The 18,627-nt window shown below is 35.5% G+C and overlaps 2 protein-coding genes across 12 annotated transcripts; one reads left to right on the top strand and one right to left on the bottom strand.

Annotated features, from left to right (window-relative positions):
- Nucleotides 1–1,659: 1,659 nt before the first annotated feature.
- Nucleotides 1,660–7,028, top strand: LOC18609610 (Copine (Calcium-dependent phospholipid-binding protein) family). 7 transcript variants are annotated; one of them, XR_016024660.1, is made up of 13 exons: nt 1,866–2,024; nt 2,896–3,215; nt 3,817–3,901; nt 3,993–4,133; nt 4,225–4,338; nt 4,441–4,538; nt 5,207–5,286; nt 5,359–5,464; nt 5,568–5,695; nt 5,784–6,045; nt 6,186–6,242; nt 6,355–6,506; nt 6,592–6,891. XR_016024660.1 is itself a non-coding variant. In XM_018115711.2 (12 exons), exons 2-12 carry the CDS (start codon nt 2,964–2,966, stop codon nt 6,433–6,435), a joined length of 1,404 nt encoding a protein of 467 aa, XP_017971200.1. In that variant the 5' UTR covers nt 1,660–1,855; nt 2,896–2,963; the 3' UTR covers nt 6,436–7,028. The 7 variants fall into 7 exon arrangements, 5 of the variants coding, with proteins under 5 accessions (XP_017971200.1, XP_007044869.1, XP_017971202.1 ...); XR_016024661.1 differs by having other exon boundaries at nt 6,644–6,891; XM_018115711.2 differs by lacking the exon at nt 1,866–2,024 and adding an exon at nt 1,660–1,855 and having other exon boundaries at nt 6,355–7,028.
- Nucleotides 7,029–7,088: 60 nt separating this feature from the next.
- GLE1 (nucleoporin GLE1-like protein) lies at nt 7,089–17,550 on the bottom strand. Of its 5 annotated transcripts, none has more exons than XM_007044809.3 (15): nt 17,390–17,550; nt 17,127–17,294; nt 16,868–17,026; nt 16,629–16,746; nt 16,343–16,491; nt 15,757–15,928; nt 14,557–14,779; nt 14,299–14,408; nt 13,891–13,961; nt 13,645–13,726; nt 12,751–12,825; nt 12,038–12,121; nt 8,032–8,163; nt 7,829–7,951; nt 7,089–7,585 (listed from the first exon to the last, which is right to left on the bottom strand). In XM_007044809.3, coding segments are annotated over exons 1-15 (1,938 nt in total). In that variant the 5' UTR covers nt 17,392–17,550; the 3' UTR covers nt 7,089–7,315. The 5 variants fall into 5 exon arrangements, with proteins under 5 accessions (XP_007044871.1, XP_017971196.1, XP_088659838.1 ...); XM_018115707.2 differs by having other exon boundaries at nt 14,557–14,785; XM_088803712.1 differs by having other exon boundaries at nt 14,557–14,785; nt 17,407–17,533.
- Between the last annotated feature and the right edge of the window lie 1,077 nt (nt 17,551–18,627).

Below are 18,627 nucleotides of genomic sequence, written 5' to 3' on the forward strand. Positions count from 1 at the left end.
AACCCAAGTCTTGTGGATGTCAATTTTGATGAATTAGGCCATGATCTACCCTATGAGTAGTTGGGTTGTGCATGGTTGCTTTACTATCAACAACTGTTTCAACAACTTTTGCCTACTAAAGAGCAAATAATTCGGACGTGATAATGAGAGAATCACAAAAGCATACAATTCCAAACCTTAATTAGGCTACTTGTTAGGTATTCAACATTTTTAATTAACATCAAGATGTTAACAACCTAATTAATGAGAGGTAGAAACATGGCAGAACCTCCAAACAGGTAGCCGTCCAGTTTAATTATGATTGGTTTATTGGTTGAACTTTTGTTTATTGAAGTAAAAAACAGTAAACTTCAATCTTAAAAAACTCACCAGTTATTAATTTATCAAAACTCAATTTAACCCAATCACTTAAATTAAAACATAATCAACAATTTTCATTGATCAATAACGTGATTCGAATCAAAAGAAGACAAGAGATTTGACTCAATTTCGTATTACCGTATTATATTATTATTTTTTTATTATAATTTTGAGTGACTTAAAAGATAAATATCTTTTTAAATTGAACCTTGATCTTTGCTCTTTTCTATTTGAAGCGTAAAATAGGGGAATTCCATCTATTGGATACATAATGTCTAGAAGAATGAATAGTATGGTGACTGATAATAGTTCCAACCAGACTCCTAAAATGGTTAAATTAATCTCTCTCTATTGGAAGAAATTGAATACAGTTTAGTACGGGGAGAAAAGACTTTGGTTAGAATGAGGGGAGGTTAATTACTTTCTTTCAGGGGAAAAACTCGGTTTTATGGAGAAACTTTCTTATGGGACTCCTTAAATACAAACAAATAACTTTGGGCGTGATAAGGATATGACAAGTGGGCACCACTTTAAATAAAGTAACAAATCAAAGCAGCGGATGCATGTTGTCGTAGCTCCGAGGACAGTAGGATAACTGGACAAGATGGTCATTGGGCTAGCGGAACGGTTGACCAGCAATGTACAAAGTCCATGCTTTGTTTGTTTAGTCAGATTTAATTTAATTTTTTTTATCATAATTTAAAAAATTGAAATTAAATCTGTAAATTTGAAATTAGATAAAAGTCTAAAAGATACGTGGCATTATCTGATGCTATTTGGAAATAAGCCTCAGCGTTAAAAGAGAAAATGTAGGCAACTTAAAACCCTGTCTTATAGCTAACAGAGTTGATAAGTGAATTGAAATCTTTTGCTTCTATACCTTGTTTGTATGTATATAAAGAAAAGGAGATCAAGATTTGCAGCCTCTCATGCTCATAAGCTTCCGTTATCAGAATGAGGAATAACATCTCTCAACCAAGTAGCTCAAGGTATGTTGTGTTTATCTTATGTTTGGTTTAAGTCATGTTGTATGCTTTCCGGCAGAGGAGGCTCGGTTTTTATGATTGAAGAGCTCGGTTTTTACGCTCTCTTTAGAATATATGTCGTTTTCCAACAACGTAGGGACAACCTTTTCATCTCAAGTTACCATCGCACCCTAAATCCAGTCCAATCTTTGAGATAAAATCACGATCAAATTAAATCGACAAGATTCCAAAAAATCCATTGACTCCCCCACCTCAAAAGTCATCTGCATGGAACTTTCCTTGCAATTGCACTCGGAAAAGACACGTTCACACTTGTGGTTCCATGTGCCGCACCCTCCCCCACCAACCTTGCTGACCCTTCATCCCATTCCACAATTACACCCAAAAGCCTCCATTGATATGATAGTGAAAGGCAAATCTTCTCGTAAATTTTCGGCTCAAAGCATCTATTTCTGTAGCTAATTGTAACTTTCATACTTATAGATCAACTCCGAGCTATACACAGAGAGGTAATTCTTTAGCTTTTTTCATAAACTCTATTTGAAATAATCCCAGAATTTAAAATTCAGAGTTCTCAAATAGCAAAGTTAAAATGTGCTGTGAGATAGAGTGTGATGATTTTATAAGAAAAGGCCATGATAGGTTACACTTTTTGGTTCACCAGTGGTACAACTACAGGTAGAAGATTTTATCATTGTTTATTCAACTATTTTTTTTTCATTATTTTTATTCAAAAAAATCTTTTACTTACCAATGCAGACGACGACCCAGAATCGAAGGGTCGTTGTGCAATAATAAATTGGTCTGATGCCTCTGGATTCTAGCTTTTCTGGTGGCATATGCTTGGCGTAGAGATAGATATGATTTTAGAGACTAAACTAATTAATTAATGAATTCATTGATTGAAATGGAAAAGTGACACAAAAGAAGGGCAGTTGACGAGTTGTGGGGTTTTCTTGCTGGTGAGGTTATGTACATGATTCCTGTATATATCACTTTGTTAATTTTTGACGAAACTTGGGTCAAAACTTTCTTTCATTTAATGAATATAGAATACTTATCAGTAGTCATCTCTTGCGTGTTTATCTATGGAAGATCCACCTATAATTCTTCTCCTATTGTCTTTTCTTGATGTTTCTTGAAGTGTTTAATTATCAAATCTACTTGTATTAGGAACTTTTTTTAAATAAAAAAAAAAAAAGAGAATTTGCAGGAACTTTCCAATGGTCTGTAACCTTTGAACCGGTCGGTACCAGCAGCCTTTCTTCATTTTGTTAGTCTTTATTTCATATCAGTAATTTTCCAAGGAAATTTCTTTTGCCTGGAACATTTATATACTTTGTAGAATTAGATTTTAGACCTGTAAAACCTTTCATATGCTTCACCTTGTTCATTTGCCAACTGTTGATTCAAGGATCAAGGATATTTTAGCAGGTTTTAGGTATTTGAGCAGCAGGATTTTGAGCATATTCAATTGTAGCAGCCATCTTTTTCCTATGAAAGGAACCAGCTGGCGATGATTTTTAATTGCTCTTTATTTGGATTGCAGGAGGAGATATACTTTCTGTTTGTGTGAATTCTTGGAGTAGCTTTTTGATTTGTTAGATTTTATTGGTTATGGGAGGCAAAAGCTCAAAGGAGTCCAGTGGAGGAAGGTATCCAACAAGCAGGTCAGCTGGTTCAGATGCATGGAGTCCTTATGTACACCCACCACAATCTGCTTATCCTCCAGAAAATTCTTATTATACGCCACAGCATCGATATGGTCCACCTCCCTCGTATAATTATGGATCACGAACGCCTCAGCTGCATAAGAGTTTGGAGAGGAAATACTCAAGGATAGCTGATAACTACCAAACTTTGGACCAGGTTAGCTTGTTGCTGCTGCATCTGTTGTGAGATTTTATCTGCTCTGTTTTTGTTTTGGTTCATATGGAGAAAGGGTGTGATTGTTGTTAATGATGAATAAGAATATTTATCCAGAATGAAAATGATAAATACGAGCACTTGTCATTTGACATTACAGCCTAAAAAACACGATTGTCAAACACATTTGGATGGAAAGCAAGACTTTCCTCTCAGCTTTTTTCTGTCAGATATATTGCAGTTGAAAATATTTTGAGCCTCTAGATGAATCATGTATAAATGATAAAAGGTATCTGGATAGGCTGTTGAAAGTTAATTGGAGTCCCTGACAAGAACTTCAACAGGACAGCTTGTGGTTTTTCAGTTTAATTGTCAACAACACTGTATTGTCTTTCTCCCTTTTGACAAATTGGCAGTGGTATAAGTTGCTTTTTGCTAGTTTCTTTTATATTCTTCTGCCTATATGTGGATTCTTCAATCATTCAGTTGCACATCTGAAATTCACCCTTGCTGCAAAAAATTTATTTTTCAGTTGACAACTTTTTGTGCTTCACAAAATTATAAAGTTTATGACATGTTCAGACAAAAAAATTGCTGATCACAGGTTACAGCTGCTCTTGCACAAGCTGGCCTTGAGTCCTCTAACCTCATTGTTGGTATTGATTTCACAAAGAGCAATGAATGGACAGGTATTACTTGTTACTTATAAATCCCATCTGATGCCCATAACTTTTTAAAGTGTCCTCCAATGCACCATGCTTAACTTGCATTCATAACCAGGTGCCAGGTCATTCAACCGCCGTAGCTTGCATCACATTGGGAATGGTCAAAATCCCTATGAACAAGCAATATCAATTATTGGACAGAGCTTATCCGCTTTTGATGAGGATAACTTAATTCCCTGTTATGGATTTGGAGATGGTAAGTTCATTGAAAGTGTTTTCTTATTATTCTACATCAATTAAGTTCACTATTTGGATTATGAAGATGATATTTACTTCATATTTTTCAGCATCAACACATGATCAAGATGTCTTCAGTTTCTATCCAGAAGAAAGATTTTGCAATGGATTTGAGGAGGTGCTTGCACGGTACAGAGAAATTGTCCCACAACTTCGACTAGCAGGTGCCTGATTTTGTTTGATCCCTTGGTTTGTTCATGTTATATGCACCTTGAAGTTGAACCAATTGGTTCTTACAGCAAAATCTCTATGTTTGTTTATGGCAGGACCAACATCTTTTGCACCCATCATTGAAATGGCCATGACTATCGTTGAGCAAAGTGGTGGTCAATACCATGTTTTGCTGATAATTGCTGATGGACAGGTAATTTACAGCAGTCTCTGAACTTAGATAGATCACTTCAGTTTTTATGGCATATGAAAGAAGATTACAAGGAATTTTGCTGACTCAATAATGAATGTATTCACTAAGATCTTGGAATTAGAAAAAAATTTTGAGACATTCTGTGGAAACTTGAACAGAGTAATGAAATTTGCCCATTACAAGGGTAGATCATGTTAATCATTGGTTTGGGCAGTACATGAAATTAGGCCCTGACTAAATTAGAAGATATTTTATTGACAATACTTTCTCGAGAGTAATGGATACTTATTGGAAAGGAAAAGCTTGTATGTTATCACTATGACATGAAGTCAGGAATAAGCAACAATTGTTATGTTGTCTAAGACATGATGCCAGCAAAGAAGTGAAACACTGATATTTAACTTCAGCACTATCTAAGCATTCAATTAGATAAAAGTGGGAAAAAAAGATCCATAGAATATACAGATTTGCAATCAAAAGCTGCTTTTGCTGCCAGTCTTCATAAGGTAACTCACTTCAGATAATTTACAGAAGTAAAAAACACTAGAAGGCACATCCATTTGATAGGGGGTCTCTGCCTCTCTGAAGCTGAAGTGAGTCTGATCATTCTGATAATGATTGGAATAAGAAATGTCAATAAGATAACTTTGATCTTATGCATGTTGTAGGTGACGAGAAGTGTTGATACACAGCATGGTCAGCTTAGCCCACAAGAGAATAGGACAATTGATGCAATTGTAAAAGCAAGGTAATTCTTATTAACTTGCTACTTGTTTTAGGTTGCTAAACACCATATCCTCACATGGCCATTTGATTGCAGTGAATTCCCCTTGTCAATTGTCCTGGTTGGGGTTGGTGACGGGCCTTGGGACATGATGAGGGAGTTTGATGATAACATCCCTGCTCGTGCTTTTGACAATTTTCAGGTGAGCAGTTTTTGATGTCTTTTGTAATTGTTGAAAACTGTAATTTGCTACTGTCTTTGAATGGTCTTAGTTGTTAAAAGCCACTTTTCTTTTTCCTTTCTAGTTTGTGAACTTCACAGAGATTATGTCAAAGAATATGGATCCATCCAGAAAGCAGGCAGAATTTGCTCTTTCAGCTTTGATGGAAATACCGTCTCAATACAAAGCAACTATTGAGCTTGGCTTATTGGGGTAGTTATCAAATTTGTTATTGACTGCTTACTTAGCAATTATTTATGTATAATTAATTTCTACTTGTTTTCTTTTATTAATAAATCAGAAGAAGGATGGGGAATACTTCGGAGAGAGTTCCTCTCCCTCCTCTTTATGGCACCTCTTCTTTCAACACCCCAAAGTCTTATTCTCGCTCAAGCAGTTTCCAGCAGAATGCATCTCCTTATTCGCGCTCAAGCAGTTTTCAGCAGAATGCTTCTTATTCGCACACAAGTAATTTTCAGCACAATTCACCTCCTTATTCTGGATATAATACCTCAGCTAGCTCAACCACAGGCCCATCTTCAAGCTCCTTATACGATCATCAGGTATGCAAACCATTCTGTTGAAATCACATCGTTGTCTAGCATTATCATTCGATGCCCTGCCACCACTATCATTTTTATACTAGTTAAGTAGTTATAAGGTACTAATCCCTTTCCTTCCATTCATTTCGCACACTTGACAGGTTTGCCCCATTTGTCTTGGTAATCCCAAGGACATGGCCTTTGGTTGTGGACATCAGGTTAATTACCTTCTCTATTTCCCATTGTTCTTTCCAGGAGCAATCTAATATATGGAGTATTGACATTATATTTTCTTTTTCCTTAACTCTTTTGAATCCTTCAATTTGACAGACTTGCTGTGACTGTGGAGAAGACCTCCAGCTCTGCCCCATCTGTCGGAGCACTATCCAAACTCGAATCAGGCTTTATTGATCAGCCTCCCTAATCACATTTTTCGGTTTGGCGACAGCTGAATCAGAGTCAACTTCCAAAAGCACGGAAAGGTTAGCCATTGGTTATAGCCTGAGAAAAATATTTCCGTTTATCGTGCATGAGCTTTACCACTTAAGAAGCAATTGTAATACGTAGAGGGGAGGCCTATGTTTACACCTGATGCGTCCCTTTGGGTTGGGGAATGTAGTTGCAATCACTAGCTGAACTCTGCGCCGCTCGCCTCATAGAGATTAAAACAACTGAAAGCTGAGAAGGGGACACGGCCAGTGGATGACTCTTGCTACATTGAAGCTCTCCAATTTGTTAATACTTTCGAAATGGGGTCTAGACTAGGATGAGAATTTTGCCCTGTCAAAGCAACTGATGAACCAATAAACCTTGGTCGAATCACTGGTTGAATAGACTCGGATCCTTGTTATTCTTTTTTCTTTTTAATTGTTTGTGATTGTTTTGATTTTTTTTTTTTTCATTTTGCTTCTTGGCTTGCGTCTTTCCCAAATCAGGGATACTTTTGTGGATGTGAACTGAATAATATCTCTCTAGAAAGTCATTAAACATTAAAACCTTTTTTAGACTTACTCTTCAATATGATGGGCGACTGGTAACACTTTCCATCCATTTTTTCAATCACATTTGTAAAGGTAACCTTCTGTAATTTTGGCCTTCGGATGAGCAGAGTAACTTGGTTCAAGCCTTTTAAGGGCTAATGTAAATCCACATCTGAACCATTTCCTACTCCAGAGTACATAATAATATAAACATCACAAAACCACCGTGGGGCGCTTCCTCTTTCTCATAAGGCGTTTTTGCCCTACTCTTAACACAAGAAGTGCAAGAAAATATTTCTCGCTTCAATCATTTAGTAGAAATATCTGTTTGGTTGATGATACGACTCTTGGTAATCTGAGTCAGGCACCATGACACTTGATAACAAAGAACCTTGCAAAGCCCTTCCCTCTGGTTCTTGAAGGAATTTCTTATCTTCCAAGTAAGACTGAATCTCGGCCATAATAGGCCTCAGCTCTGGATCTTGTTGGGCTCTCAAGGCATTTAGAAAGTTCTCGGAGATGATATTCAGCAACTTCATGAACTGAGATTTGTATTTTCTGAAGAGAGCAAAGCCTGCCATCTTTAAAACCCCAGATCTATTATTAACCCAATGGAAATTATGTCTCCACTAACCAAGCAAACTCTGTAATAGTTTAAAAGTTTAGAATGCTGAATTTTTGTCCCTTTCAGAAACCATTTAGGTTCTTTAATTTGGATGGCCAAACAAGAATTAATCCAATTTTCAAAACTTTTTCCTACATGTTCCAATTTCAGTGATTGATGGTACGATGGCAAAACTAAATTGAGAATTGCATCAACTTACTTGCAGAAATGCATTCAAAGCCACAGCAGTATAAATATTGGCAGGGAGTGCATTTAGGAACCTAGCAAGCCATGCCCAACCTTCCTTAAGCCCATGAACATTTTGGCCACCTGCAACCTCAGTCTGCCAATAATAATAACTCTGGGTTAGCTGATTCCTTGTTAATGACTTACTACAAGTAGAGAGGACGAGCATCCACATACCTGAACCAGTGCCCCGTACAGCTTCATGTAAGATTCCAACCGTTTCAAATAATCCTTCGTACTTTCAATCTTCCCATCGTCTTCTCGGTATCCTATAGCCTTCCAGTATGCCACTTTCGATTCAAATGCCGACTGAAATAGCAAATTACTACTTAGAATCCATACAACAAAAGAACAGAGGAGAGACACACCAGAGACAATTCATTTATCTATATTTTAACTTTTCAGAGAAGAGCACAGCACAAGACCTTAGGTATTTTTCTTTTTTAAATGGAGGCTTAAAACCAAAAAGACCTTAAACCTAAAAGTTCAGCCAAACAAACATAATAAGGTCAACAGTGTAAATGTTTAACTGGATTGATCTATAAACCCAAATCATGTAATAGATATACAAAACAATAATATTAAGGGTAAAATACCCAAACCCCCTTAAGTTTTGATCATAATTCAATTTGACTCCATTAGTATTGGAAATGGACAACCCATCCCAAAAGTTTATATATCATCAGACACATAGGTCTTGCCGTTAGTCCACTGTTAATTTTTCGCTTATCTAATGACGTGGCATTAATTTGATACCCATTTTACCCTCTATTTACTGTTCATCTCCCCCGATGACCCATGAATGCTCTGCTCTGTCAAACCCCCAAACCTCCATTTCTCAGAACACTAATCCCTCCCCTCAAAACACTACTTTTCAAGTTTCATGAACAATTTTCTTAACAGATCCCAACCAGAAAACACAAAAAGATCTGTACACAGAAAGAAAACACCAGGTGCTGCCTTTTCGCAGCAGCTCTTTTAAACCTGTCTATAGTCTTTACAAAATTAACCCACTAATTCGTTCCGGCAAGACCACCAACTCGGCGACCAGCACCAATCCCCATCCTCACAGAAAACCAGCCAGCAAAACAAAAGTTCTCTTTAATTCACAATCACAAGTTGCAAATCAAATTCAAAAGTGGATAATTAATTGCATCGAAGAAATTTATTTTAGTCTTGGACGTGGCTAGAGAGTGACATGTGGGAGGGTAGGTGCCAATCTGTTATGCTGTTGCCGATTTCAATAGCTTTTTTTTTTTTCTTTGAAGGCAATAGATCTGTTTTCACTTCTACTGAAAAAAGTAGAAAACTCTACCTTTGTGGTAGATATGCAGCCAACCCCTTTAGGACATGACCCTACCAGTGCCAAGAAAACAAAAAAAAAAAGTTGCATCTACAAGCTCTTGAGGTGGGTCAAAAACATCTCAGAGGCCATAGAGTCATCCAGCCACAACCAGATTTCCATTTCCCGTACAACCAAACAAAAACCACTGCTATCCAACTCCCTGTCCTTAGCAGCTCAAGTTCATAAACGTTACCAGCAGTAAACACCATCACTGTCCTTAGCAGATTCCAATAGCTATTTGGGATAAAAGAGAAAGCATTTTCTGCAGAGTGAAGATGAAATTGTAAGAGATTTCTGGAAGGATATTCCAAGACTAACCTTATTGGACTGTTCTAGACTTCTTGTTACGTATAATTTTTCAATTTAATTTTTTGAGGAAAAACAAGAAAAATTGGCTAAGGAGAAGTTGGCTAAAGCTGTCAGGCCTTCAACCAAGGAGAAGGGAAGGGAAGGGAAAGGAAAGGAAAGGAAATGCCATGAGAGGGGATAAAAAATATAGACTTTCAAAAAGAAGAAACGGATTTAGAGAGAAAGAGTTCAAGGAGAACAAACAATTTTAGAGGGAGAAGAAAGAGAAACTAAAACCAAAAACCTGCTGTGGTTCCGGCCCAGGTGTTTTTATTTGATGGGCATTTTAGTCTTTTTATAAAGTCTGTTAACAGCATTAAGAGTTCTGGGGTGAAATGTCCATTTCCAATACTAGTGGACTCAGATTGAATTATAGTCAAAATTTAGGAAGGTTTGGGCACTTTACCCTAATATTAAAAATTAGTAATAATGCAGCATTTACAAGATTTAAGTAAGTTATCACAAACAAATTCAAAAAAAAGAAATCAAGCAATTTGAGTGAATTTTCACTTATCAAAAAATGCATAGCCACATTTTTAACAAATGAAAACACTTTCAAAAGTGTTAGCTCAAAAGATTAAATAAACACTTTCAAAAGTTGTTGCTTATATGATCACTAATTTAGCTTGACCTTAATACTCAAAAATATTATGTTGGAAACTTGATTTAAGTAGAATAAATTTATGGTTGCTTATCAATTCACCGTAGGTCAAAATTGATCATGGCCTATTCTTTTTTTTGACATATTTGTCCTTTTAATTAAAAGTTTGATTTGTCCTCTTGGAAAAGATCTTGAATGGTGAATATGTCTTCCTTGAGCTTTTTAATGTATACATGGCCTAAAAGTTTGAAGTGCATCTAACTTTTCCTTATAGTGCCACCTTTGAGTTGCTTGATCGTTGAATGCCTATAGCTTAAGAAGCATCTTGGAGTGTTCACAAGCACGAAGGGATTGATCCTTTCTTTGAAGGGAATGATCTCCTTTAAAATAGAAGTGCTTTGAAGTTCGGCCAAGTACAAAGGGTTCGATCCCTTCTCTAAAAGGATTGATCCTTGGGTCATTTCCTTCCTGAAACAATTGGGACTTTTAAGGAGCAACAACATTTCTCTCATTAAATGCAGCCTGGTGTCTCCAAACTTTTTCTAAGTATAAAAAGGGTCTCTCCCAACACTATTGATGACATGAGAACAAGCTTTAAAGGCCAATTACTTATTCCCTTCAAGAAAATCAAGTGCACTAAGTGTTAAGAGCTCAAACTTTCAAATTCATTGCATCCAATTACTTCTCATCCTCTTCAAAGTTCTAAATTGTGTTCATCTGGCAAACACTCAGCCTTGTAGAGCCATTTTTAGTTGTCAAAAACAGTTATTGTGTATTTCACTTTCTGAAGTACGGGGAGAGAAAACCCTTAAGAGAATTTGTGAGATTTGATTAGAAAATTGACTTGGGTTTGAGTGGATAATATAAAGGTTATATTTATCCCTTTAAAAGGTATTTGTAAAGTTGAAGATATAGTGGATTGAACTCCTTGGCAAGGGAAGCTAAGGGAGAGGACATAGGGACCAAACCTCTATAAATTCGTAAGTTTGATTATCCTTTCCCTACTCTTTTTAATCATTTGAGCTAACAAAAAGATTTTGAAATTAAAAGTGAATACCATATATGCACAATAATAATCTAATAACATAAACCATATCAAAGAGAAGAGAGATGTAGCTTGTATAACAAGAAATGCGACACTTGACTGATCATTTTAAATTTAAGCAGATTGTGTATCAAATTGTCTAAATTTGTGAAGCTGCTTTAATTATTATGAGGTGTTCAGAAATTATATAAAGACCAAAAAAAGTACTCTTAGAACCTGTTTGGCCTGGCTTTTTTCTAACTTAAAAGCTATTATAAAGCTCTTATGAAAAATAATAGCTTTTAAAATTAAGCTGAAATTGTTTAGTAAATTTCTTTTTATAAGTACTTTTTTATAAGTTATAATTTTGATTAAAATTATCATAAAAGGTATTTCTTTTTTTGTGAAGGTAATATTGTTATTATTTTTAATAGATAAAGATATTTTTAAAATAAAAATAAAAATTCTTACATTTAAAAAAAAAAGAGAAGAAAAAGCTCCTCATAGGAGCTTTTCCTAAAGCTCTTTTTTTAAAAATTTTATTCTTTAAAAAAAAGCTGTTTTTTTTGTGAAGAGCTTTTCAAAATTTATATTTGGCCTGGCTTTTGCTTTTAAGAGGTAGATAAGCTGAAAAAAAGCCAGGCCAAACAAGCACTTAATATATTTTATAACTTCAAGTGATGGAGTGCTCTCTCCCTAAACTATCATCCTCAGTCAACACGGGGAAACAAGGATGAGTTTCAGGGCCAGTTTTTTATTAATGCAATTTTACGAACCTCAAAGAACACTTTAAGCTAACCATTGCATGCCACATCGGAATGCAAAAGAATAACAAATGCCTTATGTAAGTTGATAAATGAGTTACCTTTGAGTATGATATATGCTTTGGGACAGTGTAAATGCAAGCCCTTTGTAGTTCAGCAACAAGAAGATCCATTGCTTGTGGGAACTGGTGAACAAGGATCATTTTGCATTAGTAGTTAAAATAAGCCCAAGAATACAAGTATATTATTCTGACAATAAAAAAGAAAAGATGACATATATTATAAGCCACTCTGTCAATGATAAAATACAATTTCTGATTCTAAGATCAGAGGAAAAGCCCCTGCAAAACCAAGATTAAAACTATTTAATGTACCATAAGTATTGGAATTTACGTATTTGACAATTAAACACTAGTCATTTCTACTTCTAATCCAACTGATAAATATGATATTCATGTTTAAGAGTTTGGCATAAGTTCATCATTACATCCTAACTGCTACAGCAGTCATGCACCAAAGACATTTACACAACGAAGGAAATCAAGACTTCTGAAAAAGTAATTGACTAGATGTAATCCTCGTGACTCTAATGTGAGATGATAAAATTATAGCATGCAAATGCCTAGTCATAAACTTCATGTGACAACACTGCAATATCTAAGTTGGCCTGTGAAGGGAAAAAGGACTTGTATAATGGTTATTATGATTCATTTGCTCCCTTCACACGAACACCTTCCCCCCCCCCCCCCCCCCCCCCCCCCTCTTCCCCCCTGTCTCTCCCAAACCAAAAGAAAATAAACCTGTAAAGATGTACCTGCGATGTTACAAGGACAATGACATGACCACAGGCAAAGGCAGCATTATCAGGGCTTTCACAGTGAGAAACAACCTGAGGTATCAACAATAGAAATGCATGTTCATAACCATTAGGATTTTTTCAAAATACAAGGTGTTGCAATCAAACATTAAAGAACTAGAATTGGTGGATCAATAGGAATTATGGTTCCAATTGATTTCTGAGATATATGAGAAACATATACATGTACTATTGACAGATTATATGGTCCTATAAAGAATATTTGAGATTGTAATTAGATGCATGCATGGCCACATTACCTTGTCATTTCATTTCCAGGCTTTCACAGTGAGAAACAGCCTGATGTATCAACAACACAAATGCTTGTCCATAACTATTGGGATTTTTCCAAAAAAAAAAAGAAAATACAAGCTGAAAGCACGATAACTGTGCATTGCAGTCAAACATTAAAGAACTAAAATTGGTGACCCATAGGAATTATGGTGAGTTGCTCCAATTGAATTCTGAGATATATAAGAAAAATATGCATATACTGTAGACAGATCACATGGTCAAATAAAGAATTTTAGAGATTGTAGTTAGATGTGTTAATGGCTACATTACTTTGTCATTTCATTAGAGAATAGAGAACTCTCTCAAGGTATGCATACTTGGCTTCATTGTAACAAGTTCTTTTGCTTTTGATGCAAAACCAGATTTCCTAGTTTGCCTTTCTATTAATTAGACTTTTTATATATTTTATTAACTTCACCTTCCAGGGAATACGTAAAAATCATTTTTCTATAATGAGAATACAAAAGATAATAAATAAAGAAACAAAGAAAGAAAATGGCACATCCTTTAGAAAGAAAGAAACAAAATGGCACATCCTTTAGGGCTGAATCTGATTACCTTCTTAGCAAAAGATGCAATGCTGATGGTCTGAGGGCAACGAGGATTGTTGAAAATCTTTATAAGCTCAGTGGCTTTTGTTCTGCAAAAGATGGTTTACATGTAGGCTTATCAATCTAACAGCATCATGAAACTTTAGAAACTGAAATTCAAGTATAATTGCAGTGAACATCAGCCACAATGCAGAAAATTGTAACAAAAATTGACTAAGACTACCTACTAAATAAAAGAACACATCCAGCTCACCTGACATTGTCTTTTGTACCCCTTATTTGTCTTATCAACCTCGCAATATGCCTTTCAGTGCTGCCAAAATCCTAAAAACAAACAAGAGTACATAACCAACTGACTGACACATACAAACAAATCAACACACGGAAAAAAAATTTTCTGTGCTGAAAGAGGTTACCAAATACTACATACAAATGGAGAAAAGATGGTAAGGAAGCTAAAACAATTTCCACTAATATAAACCACATTTCTACAATAAGGACCATCCTCTTTATTTTGTAATTTATGTTTCTTCTTTTGAGAAGTAAAGAAACATTACTTTTCTCTAGTAGGGGCACATTCTGATATTTATCTCACAACATATAATTTGAATGTATATCTTAAAGGTAAATATATGCAGCTCAATATAGACTGAAGAAATACCTCATTTGAGCTTGATCTCAGTGATTGGTTTCTTTCATCCAACTCTTTTAACTTTTGTAGTCTTTCCCTCTCTAGATTTAAAGCACTCTCTGCAGCCCTGAGCATGTTACCTGCCATAATTGACAGTTGAAAATGAGATTAGTGTTAAAATGTTAGGGTTTAGGGTTTAGATTTAGGGCTATGTATGTACATTCTACACAAATATGCATGTGAGTGTTTTTAAAACTTAAAATTCCTTCATATTGGATAAGAATATACCTGCTGAATATGACTTCATTGTTTTATCAGCATCAGAGCCCTTGGGCTGAGCATTTAAAACTACTGAACTAGTTGCCGTTGGGCCTCCTAAAGCTTCTGTTTGTGACACTTCAGAAGTATTAGCTTTTGAGGCTTTATCTGCTTCCCTTTCTGCTGCTTCTTTTGCTGCTCTCCTCTCAGCTTCCAAAGCAACTCTTTTGGCTTCCTCAGCTTTAAGTTTAGCCTGCATCTAACACATAAATATCTAAATCATAAACAGAATATCTTCCAAATCAAAACCCTAAAATACTAGAAGTAACTGGTAAAAGGATTAAAGTAGTGGAAAAATATAGTCGTTAGAAAAATAAAATTAAGATTTCTTCTTTTTTCAAAGTTATAATCTTTAAAAAGGGCTTCATAAATGGAGCAGAGATCGACTATCAGGAAGCATAATAAGAGCACCAGAACCCACAAACAGAAAAAAAAATAGAAAAATAACAAGAAAATTAGTTTGAACTCTGGCAATAACCAAATTATTTAAAGCTCAATAAACGAATATTGGAGAACATCTCTAATTTTATTCTCTCATGCCCAATGGTAAACAATAAAGGCTTTCAATGGAGAATGAGCAAAGTAATGAGTCCCACCGAGTTGTATGAATTCTAATCAAAAACCTAGGGGTATGAGGCAGAGTCTTTGCAGTACTAACCAGCCCAATTATCATACTTTTATTATACTTATGTTCTTTGATCAAATTACAGGGGTCTGGTGATGCTCAAGATTTAAGAGACTATGAAAGGTTAATGTATTATCCTTTTCTCTAAATCCGTCCCTCTATGGATGTATGTCAATGAACTGAACCATGTAACTTTGTACTAGTTTGTTGTCTTTTATATGCCACTACAATGAAGCACAGCACTCATATAAAGGAAGTTCAAAGAGTACTAAAATACAAGCAACATGACCAGCAGCATAGCTTGAACTCTAGTAATAGCCAAGTCCTTTAAGTTCAATCAAACAAGTTTTCTTAAAACTATAGTTACATGCATGACAACCTAGCAAAAGAGAACTTCAGCTACGTACAGAAAGCCCAGGTAGTTCATGAACCAAAGAATGCACAACATAATACTTCTAGTTGGATGAACAAAAGATACCAAAAGGTGCAGTGCCACATATACCGCAGGTCTATTAATACCACATTGAGGGGCTGTGTAAACAAACCTCTGCCTCAGCTTTGGCCTTTTCTTGGCGTAGTCTTTCTTCTTGAAGTGCCTTTTCCCTTCTCTTGGCCTCTTCATGTGCTGCATCACTTCGTATTCTCCTTTCTGCTATTTGTGATTTGAGTTCATGGTCCCGCTGGACAGCAGTCAAGTGATTATCAAGTGCTTCTGCACTGCAGTAATTTGATGAATTTTAATAAAAATTCTTTCCAAAATAGCAAGCACCAATACATGGTCTTGGAAGCCCTTTAAAGCTTTAACAAATTCATCCATTATATTCTAATCCAAAATGGATTCCACCTTACCAGTCATTCTCAATTACTTTTAACAATCAGATATAGTAGTAGTTCTTAAAAATGAGGATAATGTTTGGCCAGATTTCAGTTAGCATGTCTATAATGGAGTGTCAAACCGCATCAAGAGATTTGATCCACTCCTGACTAACAAAGACAAAGGTACAAGGAAAAAGGGGAAAAAGAGTGGGGAGAGGGGTGATAGAGAAAAAGATCCAATTCTTGAAACAATACTTTCCAAAACTGAACAGTATTGGAGTGAATAACAAGGTGAACCAGGAGATGCCTACTTACAGTCTGCGTTGATACTGAACATCAAATTTCCTCTCCACTTCCCGCCTTGCTTCTCTATATTTGTCAACTTTCACATGTGCAGAGGAAGACTTTTCGCTCTCATTCATGAAATCTGTCTCTAATGACGAGATTTTGCTCCTAATTTCCTCCTGTAATTAAGTCCATTCCAATGCTACACCATAATCCATAAAAAATGATAACAAACCAAAAAAGAAGGAAAAAAAAGATCAAGTTCAAAAAGAAAACAATGCAAAAGCACTCTTCAACTTGAGCTAATCCAACACACCCTAACTCCAAGTTGATGCTCATGGGTTAACTCAACTAAAGCACTCTCCACCAATCCCACCTCATTCATGAAGTAGGTTTGTACTTGAAGAGACGATTCATTGTCAGAATCATCATCACTGCCACAGAAAGTTAACAGTTTACGAGGAAATTGTGAAAGTTCATCTCCTTGACCATACATTCAAATAAAAAATTTCATATTTAGTAAAGTTAAACAAATTGGCTGGTATAATCCCATACCTCAAATAAAATTCATCGCAGTTAAATCGTGTAGCTTTCACTAACCCTCGATCATGAACCTCCTCAGCCTCACCTTCACTATCCTCAAACTCCTCATCAGATATTCTCATTACAAATGCATTTGGGCTCCTCTTGATGCCATTTTCCGCATAAAATTCTCTTTTTCATATATTTAAAATAAAAAAGAAAAAAGAAAATTTGCTTAATTCTACTGACACAAAAACAGAAACTACGACGAGACAAAAAATGAAAAAAATACCTTGATTTTGTTTTTGTAAAAGGCAAAGGAACTGAAGAAGAGACATTGAGCTTCTTTTCCAAGGAATCGATCTCTGGTAACAAAGCATCGAAACTCCAATCCGGGTCGGGATCAAGACCGATTCCATTAACGGTTTGAGGGCAGCGAATTTCCAACTTAACAACTCCCCTGCAATGTCATGCATTTTATAAATAAAAAAAAAAAAAAGAAAGACCAGAAGCTAAAATTTTACAGTAAAAGCAAGAGAAGAAATTTAAACTTACATTGTGAAATAACTTACGGGTTTTGGGGATTTATAAATTTAAAACCCTAATTCTGTTGGGAGTTGATAATGACCTAATGAGTACAAAACCCTAGAACCCCAATGTTTTCAAATTCCCAAAGCGAAGCGGCACTGCCGATTTCACTGTCTAACCACATTCCTTCTTTTCACTCCATGGACCGGATCCCTTCAGTTCTTCTTGAATCTGGACTGATTTGGATCGGATTCGGAAGATCCATGGATCCACGTTACGGATTTGTCGTACATTAACGATTGGGTCCATTGGGCATTTTCACGGTCCTGAGCCCATATTATTCAAATTTTACTGGGCCCATAATTTAGTGTTTTAATACTTATTTCCCAATTCACAATGTTTCTTTCCCATGAATACCTTTCATAATGATTTTAGAAATGATGTTGCCATTTTAAACAAAAGCCATGGTCAATGTAAAGAACATGGAGTGAATATGTTTCCGACCGACTTCCTTTTTAAGTATTTAGCTCCATGATCGCTAAATCTTTTTATTCTTCTCCATTGATTAGTAATATATAACACTTTTGATTTAGTATATAATATCAAAAATAATAAAAGATTATAAATTAGGGTTAACCATTTTTTTTTTGAAAAGCTAAGGTTAAACATTTGATAATCTCAATTAGCATCATCCTATTTTTAGTGTACACATAAATTTCATATCAAAAATTCATAAACAAATAACAATTTTAATTTAATCAAATGTGGAAGTATAATCTTTGGATTTTACAATAAAATGAAATAATAGTTCTTTATTTCTTTTCTTCAACAAATATACTTCAAGACTCTTGATGACTTAGTCTTGAATGAACATAATCGATCTCATTCTTTGAACTAAAATGAGATCAAAGAGCAATTTTCTTAAAAAAATAATTCTTAAAACCTAATATTGACGTTTTTTCGTAATTTTTTTACTTTTGTAGAAGTGGATAATCGGGGATATTGAAAGGGCGATACACTATATTGGTTTGGTGAGTGGTTGGGTTGCAAAGTCAAGGAATTCCAAGCTCGGGTTTTGGTTTACGTTGAGGGGAATTGACGTTGTACAAAGTGGTTCTGTGATAATAGGGCAATGAGGATGGGGATAGCCTTGTGTATGCGAAATGGTGGACTTCTGTGCAGTTAATTTTCATGTTTTCTATCTTTCAAGGGTGGCTGATATGACTACTTTGCTATAGCTATTTGGGTGAAAAGGCTTTCTATTT

The sequence above is a fragment of the Theobroma cacao genome, chromosome 2 (genome assembly GCF_053813885.1).
Source record: "Theobroma cacao isolate CCN51 chromosome 2, ASM5381388v1, whole genome shotgun sequence".
NCBI classification, from domain to species: domain Eukaryota; kingdom Viridiplantae; phylum Streptophyta; class Magnoliopsida; order Malvales; family Malvaceae; genus Theobroma; species Theobroma cacao.

Coding starts and splice junctions, on each gene's coding strand:
- LOC18609610 (XM_018115711.2), top strand. CDS start 2,964: ATGGGAGGCAAAAGCTCAAAGGAGTCCAGTGGAGGAAGGTATCCAACA. Junction 4,339..4,440: donor CCCACAACTTCGACTAGCAG/GTGCCTGATTTT, acceptor TGTTTATGGCAG/GACCAACATCTTTTGCACCC. Junction 5,465..5,567: donor GTGCTTTTGACAATTTTCAG/GTGAGCAGTTTT, acceptor TTTCCTTTCTAG/TTTGTGAACTTCACAGAGAT.
- GLE1 (XM_018115707.2), bottom strand. Junction 14,786..15,756: donor AGGCCAAAGCTGAGGCAGAG/GTTTGTTTACAC, acceptor TTTATGTGTTAG/ATGCAGGCTAAACTTAAAGC. Junction 13,727..13,890: donor GGTACAAAAGACAATGTCAG/GTGAGCTGGATG, acceptor CATCTTTTGCAG/AACAAAAGCCACTGAGCTTA.